At 39.5% G+C, this 20,970-nt stretch overlaps 1 protein-coding gene across 15 annotated transcripts in view; it reads left to right on the top strand.

Moving 5' to 3' along the window:
- Window positions 1-20,970, top strand: part of dctn1b (dynactin 1b) — a 35,566-nt gene that overhangs the window by 11,210 nt on the left and 3,386 nt on the right. For 4 of the 15 annotated variants that reach the window (XM_061793810.1, XM_061793807.1, XM_061793802.1 and 1 more), the window contains 20 exons: window positions 2,080-2,097; window positions 4,602-4,622; window positions 5,680-5,856; window positions 7,340-7,537; window positions 7,612-7,816; window positions 7,903-7,981; window positions 9,167-9,326; window positions 10,422-10,526; window positions 11,246-11,437; window positions 11,851-11,976; window positions 13,339-13,491; window positions 14,387-14,547; window positions 15,659-15,827; window positions 16,703-16,771; window positions 16,846-17,058; window positions 17,564-17,725; window positions 18,392-18,523; window positions 18,609-18,737; window positions 19,525-19,667; window positions 19,746-19,894. In XM_061793810.1, the coding sequence (XP_061649794.1) occupies window positions 2,080-2,097; window positions 4,602-4,622; window positions 5,680-5,856; window positions 7,340-7,537; window positions 7,612-7,816; window positions 7,903-7,981; window positions 9,167-9,326; window positions 10,422-10,526; window positions 11,246-11,437; window positions 11,851-11,976; window positions 13,339-13,491; window positions 14,387-14,547; window positions 15,659-15,827; window positions 16,703-16,771; window positions 16,846-17,058; window positions 17,564-17,725; window positions 18,392-18,523; window positions 18,609-18,737; window positions 19,525-19,667; window positions 19,746-19,894 (2,761 nt within the window). The remainder of the gene's footprint in view (window positions 1-2,079; window positions 2,098-4,601; window positions 4,623-5,679; window positions 5,857-7,339; window positions 7,538-7,611; window positions 7,817-7,902; window positions 7,982-9,166; window positions 9,327-10,421; window positions 10,527-11,245; window positions 11,438-11,850; window positions 11,977-13,338; window positions 13,492-14,386; window positions 14,548-15,658; window positions 15,828-16,702; window positions 16,772-16,845; window positions 17,059-17,563; window positions 17,726-18,391; window positions 18,524-18,608; window positions 18,738-19,524; window positions 19,668-19,745; window positions 19,895-20,970) is intronic. The other 11 variants (XM_061793808.1, XM_061793803.1, XM_061793815.1 and 8 more) reach the window with 5 other exon arrangements.

Genomic DNA, 20,970 nt, shown 5'->3' with positions numbered 1-20,970 from the left:
GCGCTCATCAGCTGCCAAACCCAAAATACTTCAACAAAATGCCTTTTTTTTTAGTTTTTTTTTTTGGGACCGTCGGTCACGCAAGCCCAATGCGGAACAAAGTCCGCATGGCTACTAGCGTCTATGCGTCTCCATTACAGTTCAACCGAGGGCAAATGTGTTTTGTTAAAATATTAAAGAGCTTCCTGCCAGGAGATGAGTGCTGCACTCGAGGCGTATCGCGTTTCCCTAGCAGGATGAATCGTAACACGGATGACAGGAAGTCATCAAGATGGCGTTGCCTAGTTCACCCTCTGACATTTTCAAGCACAGTGGGAAGCAGCAAGCGCACAAGTTGCGAAAGGTTTGTGGGCCAAACTTGATTGCGCTGGCAAACTGAAGTGGAAGCTGATCTGCTAACCGGGCACACCCAGGATTGCGTCTGTCAAACGGGCAAAATTGGCGGACAGTTCATTTTGCACGTTTCTGAAAATGTTCTGCGGGAGAGCCATGTTGATTATTATCATTTTTATGATGCATAACTAGTTTTGAACAGACGTTGAGGAAAAATTGTGCCAGCCATGTAAAATGACATGAAGGGCCAGATCTGGCCCCTGGGTCTTGAGTTTGACACCTGTGTGCTAAGCAGTTATATGTATTGAAAGAAAAAAAGCCGCAAAACATTATTAGTGGTAGTATGATATCTTGTAGCATTCAAAAAGATTTTTTTTATCATAAAATTGCACGTTATCTTATATTCAGAATGTTTTTATTAATAAAAAAATGGCATGATATCATGTAACATTCAATGTGTAGATTTTTGTATTAGTCACATAAAAAGTAAATATTTTGTATTTGAGAAGTAAAAAAACTTTTATTTCTTTAATTAAAAAATGTAGAAGAAAAAGACATCACTCAAGCTTTTTTTTTTTTTTTTTTTTTTTTAAATCAAAATTGTAACTTCATTTTGCATGCCACTTCTCCTCACGCGGGTCGCGGGCATGCTGGCGCCTATCCCAGCTGACTCTGGTCGTCAGGCGGGGGTACACCCTGAACTGGTCGCCAGCCAATCGCAGGGCACATAGAAACTCACATTCACACCTACGGGCCATTTAGAGTCATCAATCAACAAAAAAATACATGTTTTGGGGATGTGGGAGGAAACCGGAGTACCGGAGAAAAACCACACAGGCACGGGGAGAACATGCAAACTCCACACAGGTCAGGCCGGATTGGAACCCGCAACCTCAGACGTGCTAACCAGTTGCCCACTGTGCCGCCAAAATTGTAACTTTCATCCTAAAAATGAAACAAAAAGTAATGTGATTTCTTTTCATTTTCAAATTGTCTAGTGATAGTGATATCATGTCATATTCAAATATTTTACAATTTAAATAAAAATGGTGTGACAAATTTTCATTCCTTTTTTTGTAATGTCTTTCAACATTTTAACTTTTTCTTGTAACCTAATATGGGCCATGTTGAATTTTGTTATTGGAATATGTGGCAGGCCCCAAAAATCCGATTTTATTTTCAACACGTCTTAGCCTCAAGCACTTTACATCGGCGCTGACTTGTAGCTGCAGCTGTCAAAGGGGTGCATCGGCGTTGCTAGGAAACGGGGGAGCAGCTCGCATCCGTGATGTCGCGGCTCATTTCTCCGCTCCACCCTACCTCCTGTGTTTTGAAAATTATAATTTTTTTTAAATTGTCTCTTCACATCGCCGTCCTGCCCCCGAGCGGTTAACAGAGCGCTGCCCATCATCTTCCCCATCCCCCCCCCCCCCCCCCACTGTGGTCGCCGTGGTGATGAGTGGGTGAAAAGGCGGGGAGGGGAGAAGGCGCGCGGTGATGTAATGCGGGACCAGGGCATCGGATGAGAGGGCTGGTCTGGGGGGGGGGGATGGAAGGTTAGCGGCGGCGATATGTCAGAATGCTACTGGTGAGGCGCTGGGATTAGCAGAGGACGAGGACGCCGCCGCGGTCATTTGCACCGCTGCAGCTCGCCTTTTTCCGTCTGTTTGTCTGTCCTAAACGCCTCGTCTCTTCCTGTCTGTCTGTCTGTGTGTGTCCTCTTCTCTTGCAAATATGATGAGGCAGACTCCGGCTCCTCGTAAGGTACAGACCGCCGTCTTGTTGCTCACGTTTGTTGACGCCGGTCATCCAGTATTCCTATTTTGGCCGGTATCGCCCCTTTTTTCAACCCGCCTTGTCACGTTCACTTTTTTTTTTTCCGTCAGGTTCGTCCTGGTGTGCGGTGCACAACGTTCGGGCTTAAGAGGCTGTCAGCTCTTATTTGGCAGCGAGGGTAGCTCGGGCTAAATTCCGCTGAATGCTCTCGCTGTAATCCAATAAAGCATCCAACGCGACGGGCGAGATGTGGAAAGTTTTGTGCAATCGGAGATTAGTCGGGGGGGGGGAATCTCTTTGTTCTTATTTCTGCTTCAAGTTTGAGCTTGAGCACCACCAGGATAGTTTTATTAGGTAACCAAATTTTATTCAATTCAATTTGATTTATATAGCGCCAATTTACAGCAGTAGTTATCTTGTTAGAACCAGAATCAGAATCCGTTTATTGCCACTGTCGGTAAAATGTACATTCACAACCAGGAATATCATCATCAGTTGTGCCGTGGAAAATGATCCAATTTCACTTGGTTGCTCCAAAAATGATCATTTATTTACATCAAATAATGTATTTTTGTTCATCTATCTACGCCAGCAACGTATAGATGCAGAAGGGACAATTAATAACCTGTTAGCCACCTGTTGCCATTCATAAACAACAGAATAATCTCTTTGTGTTCAACTAAACAGGCCCAAATTTCACACTAAGTACATTTGTGCGTAAAGTGAGACTAGATGATCATTATTTCAGTATATAGACATTTTGTGACATTTTAATTTGGTGGTGTGCAGTGATACTTTTCCAATGTAAAATGGGTGCCTTGGCTCAATAAAGCGTGGGAAATATGATCTAAATCGAAACTGCGTTGAAGCGAAGAGTAAACAAATAGCCAAACAGATCGATGAATAGGGAAAGAGAACAGCTACAGTATTAAGCACAAATAATGCAATTGTCCGACACCCCGAACAGTGAAATCACTGTCATAACTGTCCACAGTTGTCCATGGTTACCGAAGCAAGACTCGAGAACGAGATTGCCCTTGTTGACCGTGGTTGACTCAAGGTTGGAACGGGTGCAACTGATGGTTCGGCTTGCCGTGTCAGGGCTTCTGTTCCGGTTCTGCTGTGTTCCTGGCCCGCCGGACAACACAATGCAGTTATTCAGCTCGCTGGCAGCGGCGGCGCTGCCAGTCACGTTGTCGTTTCAGATGGTCCAGCGGAGCGTGTTGATGCTACGTGACGTTAGCATCAACATCCATCCTCGGCCAGGATGTTTCTATTAGTTTTTTTTTTTTTGCTTTATGATTTAAAAGTGACCGATCAGTATGGGACAAAATGCGTTATTTGAAACTTTCAAAACAAATCGAGACAATGAAGACGTTTGTTTGTGAAGGTATTTGGCTATCGTTGCTGAGTCTGTGGGTCGGCTGAATTGGGATCACAAATATTGAATGGGTTTAAGAGATACTATTATTGGCTGAGATTGTTTTCCGATCACTTGTAACACACTCCACAACACAGGATACTCACTCAGGATCATCTTTAGAGACCAATAATCGGGCCTTTGCTGAATTTGATCAGAAGGGGAGGAGTCAGACTCAAAATCGGCGTGTTTATCTGTATGTGTGTACTCTTCTTTAGTCTGTTTTAAATCTGATTCTAGTTCATTTTCCCCCTTTGGTCGAATATGAACACAGTCATCAAACAAGGGTGCAGTTCAATGTGAATTCGGGCCCATTTTGGTTGTGGTTTGAACATATGGCTGCAAAGATACGCCAACAAAAATCTCTCTGCGGTACGCAACTTGCTTTTTAGACACCTGAATAATCGGGCCTTTTCTGACTTTGATCAGAAGGGGGAAATCGGACCCAAAATCGTCCCGATTTGTATGCGGGTGCCCGGCTTTTGTCTGTTTTTTTTTCATTTTCTGTATTTGGTCAAGTATGAACATAGTAATCAAACTAGGGTGCAGTTTTATTTGAATGCAGTTTTGGTTTGAGAGTTGGGCTGTGACGGTACGTCTTCCCCCCCCAAAAAATCACGGTTCGGTACGTACCTTGGTTTTGGAGGTCCAATAATCGAGCCTTTGTTGAGTTTGATCAGAAGTGGGGAATTGGGCTCCAAGTTGGCATGGTTATTGTATGTAAGTGCCGGGTTTTAATTTGTTTGAATGGGATTCTAGTTCGTTTCCTTCCTTTGGTCAAGTATGAACACAGTAATCCAAATCGGGTGCGCTTCCAAACGCATTCCGACACGGTTCGGTTGTGGTTTAGGAGTCGTCTTGTAATGATACGGCTCGGTACAGTAAGGGTAGGGTCGTCTCACTCACTAGTGCATACGTCGAGCCTTCTCTTCCTGTTGACGTTCTTCCAGACCAATCGGAAAAGAGAGTTCCTGGAATGCCTTGCCTTGAAGGACTAACCTTGCCTGTTTGTTTCCTTCCCCTTCCCTTCCCTTCCCTCCTCTTCCCTCTCCTGCTTCTTCCTCCTCCTCAGACCACGGCCAGAAGGCCCAAGGTGAGCCCTTCCAACTTCTCAGGGCTTCCATTCCCACCAGCTTTGCTTCATTGCAAGGGTGGGCACAAACATTTGCGGTCCAAGGCCACGTTAACATTTTAACACATGTTAGATGAGCCGGGTCATTCATAGAAAAAGTACGTAATATATGTAAATAATGTTTTTATTTTATTTACAATTGATTTCGTTGTAACTATTTCCCCAATTATTTAATAAACTAAATTTTAAAAAATTATGTTATGCATGAATCCCCTGCTATTCGTGGGGAATAGCGACTGAGCCCTGCCACAAATAGCGAAACCATGAATATTTGATGTTTATAATTGCCTATATTAATCATTTAATCTGTAAATATAACACAAAGTAAGACCCCCAAAATACTTTCAAACTTGCCCTTTAAGATAAAGGGTTTACAAATTATTTTATTTTGAAAAAAAATCCACTGGAAGTGCAAGGATGTTGGCCTGTACATTGGCCTCACCGACAACCAAAGAGCTTAAACTGTTCAGCTACAGTATGTCACCTCATCATACTTCCTTGACACCAATTACTACTTTCCTATCAGCTAGGCTTTGGGGGCATCTTGTGGCAGTTTAAATTATAGAACGAGCACAAAAATATGCAGAGAGCTGCGAATCAGTAAGTTTTTCAGCGAGTAACACAGGACAGGTTAAGAAAATAGGGGAAAATGCAAATAGTGAACCACAAATAGGCGGGGGATTGCAGTATATGTAAAATGATTACTATCCTACTACTTTTTTTATTTTATTATTTACAGTAAGTAAATTAACCAATGACATACATTTTAATTCACCAGTTTTAGGGACTCTTGATAATGTAATAATAATGTTCGGTGGGCCGCATTAAAGAACAGAGAGGGCCACATGTGGCGTCTGGGCCACACTTTGCCCACCCTTGCATTTGTCTGTGTGGTGGTGTACGTGTGCGAATGTGTTTGGATGCAGCAAAGTGTACAAGAGATCGCGTGACATCATTAAATCACATTTTAATGGCATTCTCGGAAGGACGGCATTTTATTCCGTGTTTTTTCCTCCAGCAGCCGAGCCGTCCCGCAGGCTCCGGCGGGAAGGGGCCGGCGTCCGGCTCGGCCTCGGCTTCGGCCGGCGAGATGAGCAGCAGCGAGGCCAGCACGCCCGCCCAGACCCCGCTGGCCGCCCCGGTCATCCCCACCTTGCACTCGCCCGGGAACCCTCCGCCACCCGTGCCCAGCAAGGTCGGTGTCAGGTGCTTGAAACATGATTTTTTTACGTTCTTGTCATTTTCAACAGCCATTTTGAAGACTGCACAATCTTTTTGAATAAGTAATGACACAAATGTTTTTCAGAAGACGCACCATGTAATATAACTACTGTGTAGAATCCATGCGGATTTTGAGAGCTTTTCTCCCATTTGGTGTTTTAAGTCAGCCGCCGCCTAATTGATATTTCAGCCCCCTCCCCCACCATTGGAGGAAATCGCCATGGCAACACAGGTGCATTGACTGATGCGCTCGCACCGGAAAGTCTTCTTTGTCAGTTTTAACACCCTATCAATGGTGTGACTGCTAAAAATTCACATTTATTTTAGCATCTGGCGCACTTGAGACGCATGGTTTTAGACAGCGTGTGTGCGCGTGTGTGCGTGTTGTCATAACATGCGACATATGAATGACGTGATGAAAATGCTCTGTGTGCCTTAGCATGACTGTCAATACTCGCTATAAAGCAACCATGTGCAAACTTTGGTAATGAAATATATTATTAGATATAATAAAATAATATATTTTATTTTATTAATTATATGTTATAGGTATTTTTAAATAAAGGGAAAATAAAGTACATAATTATCATAATACAGTGGTCCCCGTTCATCATGATAGGGGAAAATCCGTAATATGGAGAGACCATATTGAAAACATTTTCAAAATAGTTTCAGCTTTAAAATACGCCTTCTGTAGTCTTTAAACAAATTTAAACTTATTAAAACAGACTTTTTATACACAAATGTATAGCGACACTTATTTTTTCAAGATTTTCTGCAAGGATGGAATGTATAACAATTACATAATAATAATGCAATCAAAACATTAGTTTTATTGGTTAACCTTTAGAAAAAAAATGTTTTGTGTTTGCAATTATTTCTATTCCTTCACTTTGAGCTTGTTTTTTCCAATTTCTTTTTTTCAAATTTTTATTTTTTATTTTTTTTTATTTGACCTTTATTTATCCCGGTAAGTCAGTCGAGACCAGATTCTCATTTGCATTTTGGACTTGGCAGAGCAGACAGCAGAGTAAAACAGCAAAATAAAAGCCAATAGAAAGACACAGACAACAAACTGTACAGTGCGATATACATAGTTGCATAATATATCACATCAAATCATGGTGAATAAAAGGTTAAATCAGGTGCAGCAATCATATACGTGAGTATCCCTTACTAACTTTTAAAAGGATGCTATTGAGAGGAATGAGTCTTATCATTTGTTTCAGCATTCCATTTGTTTTGGGGCAGAAAAAGATCAACCAAAAGACTCATTAGTATTATTATTATTATTTGGATCTTTTTTTTTAAAATGTAAAAATCACATTTATATTACAATAAATATTGCATACAGAGGAAATAGAAAGATTTAACCTTTTTATTTGGTGTTATTTGGAGGAAATACAAAATCTCACTTAGGGGGATGAAAATGTGCACTTCTCATGCCCATCTTCCAGGAGGAGGAGGCTCTGCGTACTCAGGTGAAGGACCTGGAGGAGAAGCTGGAGACGCTGAAGGTGAAGCGCACTGAGGACAAGGCCAAGGTGAAGGAGCTGGAGAAGTACAAGATCCAGCTGGAGCAGCTGCAGGAGTGGAGGAGCAAGATGCAGGAGCAGCAGGCCGAGCTGCAGAAGCAACTCAAGGAGGCCAAACGGGTACGGACAAAATGCTTGCGCCTACGTTTACGCGGAGGCGCAGGCGAAGGTGGACGTGACGTGTCTGCTCGCAGGAGGCCAAGGAAGCCCTGGAGGCCAGGGAGCACTACATGGAGGAGATGTCGGACACGGCCGACGCCATCGAGATGGCCACGCTGGACAAGGAGATGGCCGAGGAGCGCGCGGAGTCCCTGCAGCTGGAGGTGGACTCCATGAAGGAGAAGGTGGAGGAGCTCACCATGGACCTGGAGATCCTCAAGCACGAGATCGAGGAGAAAGGTGTGCTCAAGAAAAGTCAAACGGAGTCCCCAAGCTTGAAGTTTGTTGTCAGCTGGCTCGTGTTTGGTGTGTGTTGTTCCTGTCAGGCTCTGACGGCGCTGCGTCCAGCTATCACGTCAAACAGCTGGAGGAGCAAAACAGCAGGCTGAAGGAAGCTCTGGTCAGGTGGGTCTCAGTCAAACATTGTTTTTTTTTCTTGAAAGAAAATGGGACATCTTTTGAAAAAAAATATGATGTTGCTTTTTTTCCCCAAAAGATTTCATATTTTTATTATTATTATTATTTTTATAAATTATTATACATTTATGGGGACTTAACATAGAGCTTTATTCTTTTAAGATTTATAATTTTTTTTATTCTTGGTAAACAAAATCATCAAAATATAAGATTATCCATGTAAGATTACAACTTTTGTATTTATTTTTAAAAACTTCTTTAAAAAACATTTCAAATTTTTTAAATATATATTTCAGACTTTTTCTCAAAGACCTATAACTTTATTCTTTGAATATTTATGAATTTTTTTTTAATTCATGAATCAAAAACAAAAATACAACCTTTTTAGCTTTTATATTTTACATCTTGAAAGGAATTTATATTTCCTTCTAGATTTGGGGGATTTTTTTCCTCAAAAACAATTATTCTTAAAAAAAAAAAAAAAAAAACAAAAGTAAAAAAAAAAACGCATTCTTTTACAGTTACAACTTTTTTCTTTCATTTTTTCCCCAATTGAAAATATTCATCTAAAATGACTTTAAAAATACTTAAAATGTTCTTTTCTTGAAAAAGTGAATTTTTTTCTAAACAATGCAAAAGACATTTTTTCCTCCAATGTGATTTTTCTTTCTCAGTCTTTTGACTTGCACTTGAAAACATACAACTGTAAGATTCTGATTATTTTCTGAAACAAAATTCTTAAGATACAGTTTTTTCCCCAACCTTTACTAAGCCAAGGCACAAGAACACAACTTTACTTCTAGAGCACTTAAAATAACAACCGCAGCTGAAACAGAATTGGCGGCGCACCAACAAAAACAACAAAACAAAAAAAAAAGATAGAAAAAGTCAATATTCTGAAAAATGATCTCAGCTCAATTGACAAATTTTAAATCTGCTCCTGCTTTGTTGAACACAAAGCTATTACTCTGTTGTATGAATGGCAACAGGTGGATATACGGGTTAATTACACCTGATATCTAGTGGAAGAGCATTCAAATGTTCTGCCCGTCACTGTACGTCACTGGCATAGAGAGCTAAACAAAGATTTGTAGTAAAACAATAATTCATATTAATCACTGCAATTCCACAATAAAGTGGAGATAATCCTCACTGGTTTCTTCGGGGCGTCAGGATGCGAGATCTGTCGGCGTCGGAGAAGCAGGAGCACTTGAAGCTGCAGAAGCAGATGGAGAAGAAGAACGTGGAGCTGGACGCTTTGAGGGGCAACAAGGAGAAGCTGCAAGAGGAAATGTCAGCGGCGGAGAAGACCATCGACGAGCTCAAAGAGCAGGTCCCGCTCATCAAAACCCCCAAGCACTTCAACCATATTGTCATTAGCGGAATAGCATTGTTGCCCAAGTCATTCTTTTCATGTTTTCGGAAAACAAACATTCAACAAACGAGAAGAATCCAGTTGTCTCAATTCAACCTTTGCAGATTACAATCGCCTGCATGACTGAGAAGCGGCACAAAGAAAAAGCAAAATTTTTAGCAAGCATGACGGTATTTTTTTTGAATTGCTATTTTGTCAGTAATAAAATAAAATAATACATTTAGAAAAATCAATAATTCAATTATTAAACGTATGCTATTAGGCTAACATTGTATGAGAATAAAGGAATTCTATGCATTTTAATCTTTTTTCTACTCACAATTGAAGTTTTAGGTAACTTTATATTATTGTTAGAATTATTACTGCTATTGTTACCAGTAAATAGCCTTAATATTATATTATTCGGAATTTTGTAGGAAAAGTTGTAACATGTCAGCAAAGTCCTATTTTTTATTATTATTATTATTTTATTTTTTTTTGTCAAAATAGTACAAATACAATTTGCATTTTCAGGAAAGAAATAATGCATACAAATTCAACATATTTTGAGACTAAAGTAAAATATTAAGACAAAAAAATTGCCATTTTCTTGTTATATTTAACTCAAAATATAGCAATGATTATGTGATAATTATAGAAATAATTATATTAATAAAAGTAGTAAGCAAAAATAATAAAACAAATAGGAAAAAAGGTGAATTATAAAGTAATGGCAAAAATAAATGTGTGTAATGTAAGGAAAAATGTTATTAGAATACATTTATTTTATGAAATTAATTGTCTACTTTTATGAGAATTTAAAAAAATATCACAACAGTTATATTAAAAAAAATCTTATTACAAAATGTGTAACTTTATGAAGAAAAAAGCCTCATTGTTAGTAGAACGTTTAGTTCTTTAGGCCTCTCGGATTGGCTGAAATAGCCTCGTGGTTGTGGGTTATGGCGCCCCCTCGTCGGCCGTTTGCCAAGACATTCTCATAATCAAAAAGGGGATTTTGGGGGACATGCAGAAGTAAATATGTGCGTAGATCATCGTCTTCGCCATTATCAGGTGGATGCAGCTTTGGGGGCCGAGGAGATGGTGGAGACCCTGACGGAGAGGAACTTGGATCTGGAGGAGAAAGTGCGGGAGCTGAGGGAGACCGTCACCGACTTGGTGAGTGCTTGGACTCATCCCGATCCGCTTTGTTCTGCTCTGATGTGGCGCTCAGTCAAGGATATAACAGTCTGGGATTTCTTCATTTTTATTAGTTTTCATTTTTTGGAAAAATGTATTTTTATTGGTTTTAGTGTTAATTAAATGTTTTCTTTACATACCTTGAGGTCCTGTATGATTGTTCAGCTGTGGTAAAACCAGCAGAGCCAAAATAAATAGTTTTCAAAACCACCTAAAAAGCTTACGTTTGAAATAAATTGACAAAGTATTCCTCTGCGATTGCATGAGTAATCCATGGCCACCCAAAAAGGTTTGCAATCGCCACAAGATGGCGATAGACAAGGCTATGGCCGGACAAAATGAAGCTCCTCCCCTCACTTCAACGTAATCCCTTGGCCAAATGTCACAAGATGGCGCCAAAACAACTATTTTAAATGGCACATTGCTTTGGCCTGAATGCAAAAACAGCCAATAGGTGAGTTTTTCAGTGAATAATGGGAGGATAGGTTCCCCGAAAATCCACAAATAGGCAAATGCCAAACTGCGAATAGTCGTGGGTCCACTGTAATTATAGCTTTGTTCGAATTAGTTTTGTAAACAGACAATGCTCTTTCAGTTATCTTCTTTTTTTTTTTTTTTTTTTTTAACTCTTCTTTCATTTGACAAATGTTTTTCCGATTTATTTATTTATTTATTTTTTTCGTCTGCGCCCCCCGCAGGAGGCCATCAACGAGATGAACGACGAGCTGCAGGAGAACGCCCGCGAGACGGAGCTGGAGCTGAGGGAGATGCTGGACCTGAGCGCGGCCCGCGTGCGAGAGGCCGACAAGCGGGTGGAGGCGGCGCAGGAGACGGTGGCCGACTACCAGCAGACCATCAAGAAGTACCGCGAGCTCACCGCTCACCTGCAGGTAACGTCGACACACTTCCTGCTTTGCGGCTATCGCAGGTGGGGGACTCCAGCCACGGGACCGGGCACGAGTGAGACTTAAGTCGCTAATTTGGGGTTTTGGGACTAGCTCGGCTAAATTCATGATATTCATCTTGGCTTAGACTTGACTTTAAGCCTCGCCTGTTAATATACGAAAATCTTGCTTAGCGAGATACTCAACGAGATTGTGCGACTTGACTTACGACTTTCTCTACTCGAGTAAGGACTTGACATGACTCGCTTGATTTTTGCCACAGTAACTTGGGACTTGTTTGGAATTTCAAGGTTAGGACTTGAGACTTCCTTATGACTTGGACATACTGTATGTGACATACTTCCACCTTCGCCGTGTGGCGCCGAGACACGATCGGTCCTTTTCGTCCGCGCTGACAGGAAGTGAACCGGGAGCTGACCAGCCAGCAGGAAGCGACCGCCGAGCTTCAGCAGCAGCAGCGGCCGGCGCCGGCCGAGATGTTTGACTTCAAGATCAAGTTTGCTGAGACAAAGGCGTACGCCAAGGTCAGTGCCGCAACCTACAAAATAAACTTTTACATTTCTTCTGAAGTTGAGGAACATCTGATGAGTTACGGAAAGTCATGAAACTTTTCCAGCGTTCTCTGCCGACATTTATCAACAGTGACTCAAATACTTAGTAGTGTGGCTTGTTTGTCCATTATACATAGCTAGTTTGAATTTGTTAAATCCCAACTTTAAAGGTAAAAGGCAAATTACCCATTAGTTTTTGTTTTTTTTACGTTTTGACAGTCACAATACGACACGATAAGAAACATCCATCCATCCATCCATCCATTTTCTGAGCCGCTTCTCCTCACTAGGGTCGCGGGCGTGCTGGAGCCTATCCCACCTGTCATCGGGCAGGAGGCGGGGTACACCCTGAACTGGTTGCCAGCCAATCATAGAAACAAACAACCATTCGCACTCACAGTCATGCCTATGGGCAATTTAGAGTCTCCAATCCATGCATGTTTTTGGGATGTGGGAGGAAACCGGAGTGCCCGGAGAAAACCCAGCAGGCACGGGGAGAACATGCAAACTCCACACAGGCGGGGCCGGGGATTGAACCCGGCTCCTCAGAACTGTGAGGCAGACGCTCTAACCAGTCGTCCACCGTGCCGCCACAATAAGAAACAGTATGATAGGAAAGAACACAGTGCAACACAGTACGATATGATTTAGTACAATCCTGTATCTACTGTGCAGTACAATAATGCGAAAACGTACAATACGACATGACATAATACGACAGAATATGACAGAATACGATAATACTCGTCACCTTCCTAAAATAACGCTATGTCATGTTTTTTAGAAAACCAAAAACCGAATCTATTCTATTCATCCATTTTCTGTACCGCTTATCGTCAGTCGGGTTGCCGGCATGCTGGAGGCTATCCCAGCGATTCAATCATTTCATTTCCTGCGTACAATTGCAGGCTCTGTTCAACTAAAGATGTCGGCCATTGTAGCAGAGGTGTCCTGATTTAGGTAAAAAAAAAAAAAGAAAAATGACTTGGACGGTTCTTTTAGGATAGTGGCGATATAACAGAATGCAGTGCAATGTGATACTGTACAATACAATACAATATGATACAGATAGCGTAAAATGCCATACGATCCAATACGAACGACGCTGCGTAGTTACTATACGATCAAATGATATACCGTACTGAACGCCACAATTCGTTACAATACAATGCTACAAAAATACAATTTCACAAAAGTTCACCATATAATACCATACAGTAGAATGTAATAGAATATGATCTAGTTTTACACTAGACAAGTACAATAGTAAACAATGCGAAACAGTTGAAATTGTTGTGATATTGCTATTAATCTTGCGTGCGTGTGCGTGGTTAGGCCATGGAGATGGAGCTGAGAAAGATGGAGGTGACTCAGGCCAACAGACACGTTTCCCTGCTCACCTCCTTCATGCCCGAGTCGTTCCTGCGCCACGGCGGCGACCACGACTGCATCCTGGTGCTGCTGCTCCTCCCCAGACTCGTCTGCAAGGTACGCGCACGCGCTTCCTGCAGCCTTGGTGGACGTCTCCCAAAAGGTCACTTTGAAGCATTTATGTCTTGTTCAGTGTGTGGCGATTAGAATTCTTTATTGAAGTGTACGTTTTGTTCTCATATTGAATAGTTTTTTTCTGATTATAATTTAGAATTTATTCACGTATTTTTTTATTCCCATCATACATTCAACAATTTATTCTTGCCCTTTTTTAAAAAATTACAAATGGTGTTGTCACATTAAAAGTTTTTTCTTGTACAATTGATTCTGTTAATATTAAGATTTTTCAACATAAAATGTAAATAAAAAAAATTTCTGAAAAGATAATTTTAATATTTAACATTTTTTTCAATTCAAATGATTATTTTTTCATCTTTTTCTTGTATGATCATTTTCCATCTATTATGATATTCATTGAAATAAAATTTTCCCTTTGTTTACATAATACTAATATTTATTCTCATATAATTAATATAGAATTCTAATATGATTTTTTAAAATTACATTTTAACATTTTTTCTTGTTTACTTTACAATGCATCCTCGTCATATTGTGATTTTAAAAATAAAATGTTTAACTTTGCTCTCATAATTGTTGAACCTTTTTTTCAGCTATAATTAGGCAATTATTTCTGTTAATTATTATTTTGAAAAATACTTTTATTTTGCTCCCCTAATATTACTTTTTTCTTACATAGTCAAAAAAAGAATGTTGGCAATAGTTTTTAGCATTACATTTTTGAATTAATTCTCTTAATTATTTTTTCCCTTTTTGTTCTCATAATATTCCAACTTTCTTTCCTCATAATGCAGATTTCTGCTATTATTTGATGATATTTCCAAAATGTGAAACCGTGAAGGATGCGGTCTTTGTCTTGTGTGCGTTCGTGTAGGCGGAGCTGATCAGCAAACAAGCGCAGGAGAAGTTCGATCTGAACGAGAACTGCGCGGAGCGAAGCGGACTGAGGGGGTCCGCGGGCGAGCAGCTGAGCTTCGCCGGCGGCCTGGTCTACTCGCTGAGCCTGCTGCGGGCCACCCTCCACAAATATGAACAGTACGTTTGTTTCCGCACCGTCGTCCTTGGCCTCAACATTGCAGCTTTTGCTGACTCGAGTTGAGGCAAGAGCTGCCACCGTTCTGATCATGGCTCAAACAAACACTTTTTCCCCGACGTATACGCGCATTTTATTCTTTGACGTTTTCTTTTTCTCTAATTCTAGATTCAAATAAAAGGTTAGTTGTACTGTTATTGAATGAAGTATAAGAAACGTGCATGTGCGCTTGCTCTGGTTTTGAGGGAAATACTGGAAGGATTAAGAAGCTTTGGACTGTTGGACCTGAGTCGGTCCACGTCAGAGCCCGACTGGGTTTGTATTTCAGTCGTGTATTCAGGACCTGAACCGTTTAGTCATTTAGAGACCAGTAGCAGAGCTTTAAAATCTATTCTAAAGATTAGAAAAAAGTGTCGGTAAAGTCAGCGCATCTTGCAAAATAACATTAGAACAAATATATTTTTGTCATATTTTGATTCCTCCCTCAAATTAGGTCTTCATTTTTGTAATAATTTGACTTTTTCCCATTTTGAATTGACTATTTTCTCATATTAAAACTTTTTCCCTCATCAAGGATGAATTTATCTTTGTAACCTATGCCTTGTTTCTTAAAATTACAAATACATTTTTGTAATTTTGTTCCTTAAAAACACAGATTTTTTTTTTTTTTCTCTCGTATCAAATTTTTCACTCGTAAAATTATTATTGTTTTTTGCTAAACATTCCCTAAAAGGACATCAATTCTTGCAGTGTTATGACTAAAAATCGATATCGAAACTTTTTTTTTCCGGCCAAATGACAAATGTATTCTCATTTTATCTAAAATTGCAAATTCATTATTTTAATACGATGACTTAAAAAGGAATTTGCTCGTTTTTCTCGGAAAAATAAAAACAAATCACTTTTTTCGTTCGACACATTCCCGCCCCTAAAATTCGTACTTAATTTTACGGACATTGTTGTCACACGAATGCAACTTTTTTTCTCGTAAGGTTAAATTGTTTTCTCCTACTCGTCGTCTTTCTTCTCTTGTTCGGCGGTTGTAGGCGCGACTTCAAACTGTTGTTCGTCCGTTGCAGTCCGCTTCAAATAATGTGTGTGCGTGCGTGTCAGAGCGCTGTCCCAGTGCGGCGTGGAGGTGTACAAGAAGATCGGCTCTCTGTATTCCGAGATGAGCGTCCACGAGCGCTCGCTGGACTTCCTGATCGAGCTGCTGCACAAGGACCAGCTGGACGAGACGGTCAACGTGGAGGTGCTCACCAAGGCCATCAAGTACTACCAGGTGATGCCCGCCCCTGCCGCCGCCGCCGCCGCCGCTCTTCTTTGCAAGCAGAACACAGCAGTGTCAGTCCTTTAAATTCTGCAACATTTTGGGCTTTTTTTATAAAAAAAAAAAGACTGTGCTCATAATAGTACGACTTTTCTTCATTAAATGACTAATTTAATCTCATATTCTGACTTTTCCCTGACACTGCAACTTAATTTTTTGAATATTTTGACTTTTTAAAAATGTCAAATTATGACTTGGTTGTCATAGTAATTTTCAAAATGTTTATCAAAATGATGAATGAAAAAAGTCTTAAAATCACAGCTTTGTTTGTGTAATATTTCCGCTGTTTTTACTTAATTTTTAGTTTAAAAAAAAATTCTAAAATTGTGTCTAAAATGTAATTTTAAAAAGAAATATGAAATGAATTGTTAGTTTTTTGTAACATTTATATTTAAAAAAAGTACAAATAGAACTTAAATCACTCAATATTTTTTATTGCAAATTACAAATTCATTTTTATAATACATAAAAATGCTTTAATTTTCATAACATGTATTCTGAAAATAATATCACCCATTACTCAATTCTTGAAATGATTTGATTTAAAAAAACAAAACGAACAAAAAAAATAAAACCAGAACCTATTGTCATAATATTGTATTCATCAAAGATTATACTAGTAATATTGTTTTTTCCTAAAATAATAGTCATATTTCAAATAGACAATAAAATAATGTGACCTTTGTTTTCACAGTATTGCACTTTTTTGTGTTTATGTTTTTTTTCTTCTACTCATAAAACCACAATTGTATTGTCATGCTCTTAGGACATTTTATTTTGCTAAACTGAACTCTTGTGATGGTTCCCTTGCGGGCGAATGACTGCAGCAACTGTACGGCGTTCATCTGTCCGAGCAGAGCGAGGATTGCACCCTGCAGCTGGCCGACCACATCAGAGTGAGAGCGCAACTCGTCTTTTCTGTTTTCCGTGATTTTGCGCCAGGCGCCGCTTACGCCGCGTGTGCGCGTAGTTCACGCAGAGCGCGCTGGACTGCGTGTCGGTGGAGGCGGGCCGCCTGCGGGCCTTCCTGCACGCCGGCCAAGAGACGACCGACCTGGCCGTGCTGCTCAAGGACCTGGAGACGTCCTGCGGCGACGTGCGGCAGTTCTGCAAGAAGATCCGCCGCCGCATGCCGGGCACCGACGCGCCGGGCATCCCGTCGGCGCTCTGCTTCGGGCCGCAGGTGAGCCTTTTTTTCCTGAAAAATGTCAACATTTCTGCTTAATAAAAAAAAAAAAACAACAATCATGTACAACTTTTTCCTCATGTAATCAACAGTAATTCCCATAATGTTGCAACTTAATGTATTCCCATAAAATGATGAACGTAATTGCCTTTTTGAGGTAAAACTACATGTGATATTCCAATTATTTGTTTTTTTTCTCGTAAAATGACATTTATTGATTGAAGATATCGATGCCCATCAGCTCGCATCGAGACAAAAAATATTTATTCCAAAAACGTGAAAATAAACCCATTTCTTTTAGAAAATACAGATTTCTTTCTTGGAAAAAAAACCCAGTAAACTTTTCTTGAAAAATTAAACTTTTATTGAAACCATTTTCTGTAAAGAAATGTTAACTTCTTAAAAGAAGTTGTCATTTGTAAAGAAAATGCTGCAAACCTTTTTGAAAATGGAATTTTTTGTCCAAGAAAGGAATTTTTTCAATGAAAAGTTGTGCGGGCAGGTGTCGGAGACGCTGCGGGAGTGCCGCAAGCAGCTGACGTGGGCGGTGGCGCTGCTGCAGGAGGTGGCGGCGGCCGGAGCGCAGATGATGTCGCCGCTGGGCGAGCACGAGGGGCTGGCGGCCGTCAAGCTGGAGGACGTGGCCTTCAAGGCGGGAGAGCAGGTGGGCGCACGCACGCTCCACTTCCCGTCCAAGCCGACGGTGCTTTCGCATACGACTTTTTTTCTTTTTTTTTTCACCAGAAAATTCTGATTTTATCCCTATAATACAGACTATAGACTTTTATAGACTTTATTCTTGTAATATCATGATTTAAAAAAAAAAAAATACAAAATTTTCAAATAAATAATTCTGACTATCATTACTTTTTTCATTAAGTTTTTACTTTTTCTCATCGTACGACAACTTTTTTTCTCAATTAAAAATGTTCATGATTTTTTTATTTGTGATTTTTTTTGTTGTTTAATTTACAATTTTTGTCCTCAATAATAATCTATTCTCGTAATATCTCATAATATTATAGTATAGTTTTCATTGGTATAATTTACTATTTATTTTAGTAATGTGATTTAGTTTTTTTTTTTTTTTTTTTTACTTTGCTGTCATTGTTTTTCCCCATATCATTTGAAGTTATTTTCTTATTTTTTTGAATAAAATGTTTACTTCGTTCTCAAATTACAACTTGATTCTTGTGGAGTTAATTCTCATTTAATAATATTTTTTTTTTTTACATTTTTACTTTGTTTTTGTAATTGAAATGTTTCCCTTTTTAGTTTGATAATATGCCCATTATTTTCTGGTTGAAGTCGCGATGTTGTCTCCGTTCAGATTTACGGCCGGCCGGGCGCGAACCCGTACGAGTGTCTCCGTCAGTCGTGCTGCGTCGTCATAGCGACCATGAACAAGATGGCCACCGCCATGCAGGAGGGCGAGTACGACGCCGAGCGGCCTCGCGCCAAGGTAACGCGACGCCTTCGTATGCTTCGTGATAAGCGAGTGATGCGCGGCGGGATAATTGTTTTCATTTTTTGGGGGGGTCCGTCAGGACACGCCTCCCGTGGAGCTGCGGGCGGCGGCCGTTCGCGCGGAAATGACGGACGCGGAAGGTTTGGGGATGAAGCTGGAGGACAGGGAGACGGTCATCAAGGAGCTCAAGAAGTCGCTCAAGATTAAGGTGACAACAACAACAAAATGTATTTATTGTTGACTAAAATGCTGTTTTTGAAAATTTTAAATAAATGCTACTTTTTTTGGCAAAGAAGAAAAGTCATTCAAAGTTTTTCTTGAAAAAAAAGCTGATTTTCCTTCTAGAAAAAAAACTAATTCTTCTTTGGCAAAGAAAATTCCTCGAAAAAATGTACTTTGTGTGCAACTTTTTCCTCATACGATTAAGAATTCTTTTTTTTTTTTCCTTTGACTTGATTTTGAACTGTTTTCTTGTACAATAAAATCTGTATTATAATGAAATTATCAATATTGCAAAAAAGAAATTCTCATTAAGTTGCAGATGGGTTGTTGTAGTATTAGTACTTTTTTCCCCCCTAAAATTCTGAGTTCATGCTTGAAAATAAAAAAAAAATAAAAAAAAGCAAATCAATCAGTAATTATGGAAAAGTTCATATATGAAAAAAATGCAGCTGAAAATTTCATTTTTGTTCATAAAAAAAAACCCTATATTTATATTCTTGGACAAAATCTGTTTTTTTTTTAATCGAAAAATCTTTTGTTCTAAAAATAAAATACAATAAAAATGCTACTGTTGAAAAATAAGTATTTTTCTAAAATATTTTCTTGATGGAAATATAACTTTAAAAAAAAAATATCTTGGAAAGTGCCTTTTTTTTTATTTAAAAAAATTTTCTTGAAGAAAAAATTCTTGAAAAGTTACTTTTTTAAATTGAAACTTCTTCTTGAAAATCATTGGAAAAAAACAACAACATTCAGTCATTCCTATTCTTCAGGGCGAAGAATTGAGCGAGGCCAACGTGCGGCTGAGCCTGCTGGAGAAGAAGCTGGACAGCTCGTCCAAAGACGCCGACGAGCGCGTGGAGAAGATTCAAACCCGACTGGACGAAGCTCAGAACCTCCTCAAGAAAAAAGAGAAGTAAGTCGACGGGCCGGTGCGAGGCGGCGGCGGCGTCTCCGAGGCGCCCGCGTGACGCCACCTCCTGCACGCCCTTAGGAACTTCGAGGAGACGATGGACGCGCTGCAGGCCGACATCGACCAGCTGGAGGCCGAGAAGGCCGAGCTCAAGCAGCGCGTCGTCGGCGGCGGTCAGGCCAAGATGGCCGGCGACGGCCCGCGAGGCGGCGGTCCGCCCGGAATGCCCGGTGAGTACGCCCTCCCTTTGTTTTTTGACATGCAAAAGAAATAGATAAGTACACTATTTCCAGATAGCAAAAAAAAAAAAAAAAGCCATCTTGGTTGGTTTCTTACGTGAGTGATGATGTCATTTTGCGGAATCCGAAATATTTCTCTTTTCAAACGTTTGATTGTCCTCTTTTTTTTTTTTGTTTTCTTTTTTCTCAAACTGTCTGTTGACACGCAGAGGAACAAAAAGGTAGCAGCTTGCAAACGTGCATGTCATGTGCTTTTTCATTTTGCACGGACATAAAGCTCACTTTTGTAATCATGTAAGCTTTTCATTATTATTAATTTTGGCGTTGACACTTGTGTCAATAAATGTTATTATGTTGCGTTTTAGAAGAAGATGCTTGTATATTTTTTAACCCAAGCATTTCTTGGGAAAAAAATGGACGTATTCTCTTGAAAAAAAAAAAAAAAGTCCAATATTTTCAAGAAGAAAAGTTTTATTTTCCAAGAAAACAGTAGTGACCCTGCAAGAATGAAGTCCGGATGAAAAATGAAGATTTTACTTTTTCCAATAATTTGATATGTATTTATATACATCAAATTTTTGAGGTTTATTGCATGAGTCACTGATGAAGCATTTTGCCGATCATTAATATTTCTTTATTATATGTGTTTGTTAAGGACATATTTGTCCCCTTTCTTCAATCCCTCAATTGACATGCTTTATGTGCAGAGGAACAAAAAGGTAGCAGCACGCAAACGTGCTTGAAAAAAATGAATTCATTTTGCATGTCCAAAGATAAGTTTTTTTTTTTTCATTTATTTGAACTTTTCTTATTATTATGTTGGCGTTGACAAAAATGTTATGTTGGCTTGAAAAAGTTCTAATCATTCAAGTATGAAATCATGAAGTAATTTCTTTTGCAAAAAAGAACAGCCTTCTTTTTTAATGTCTTTTTGTAAGTCAGTTTTTTTCCAATTATTTTTTTGTCATTTTCAGGAAAAAAGATGAATTCTATCAAATTATTTTTACATTCTATATACAATGTAGTAAAATAAAAGCATACAATATTATTTTTGCAAAAATTTTGTA

This window comes from Phyllopteryx taeniolatus, chromosome 13, assembly GCF_024500385.1.
Source record: "Phyllopteryx taeniolatus isolate TA_2022b chromosome 13, UOR_Ptae_1.2, whole genome shotgun sequence".
Classification (NCBI taxonomy): Eukaryota; Metazoa; Chordata; class Actinopteri; order Syngnathiformes; family Syngnathidae; genus Phyllopteryx; species Phyllopteryx taeniolatus.
The sequence above is the reverse complement of the archived record's forward strand: the minus strand, read 5'-3'. Positions and strand labels throughout refer to the sequence as shown.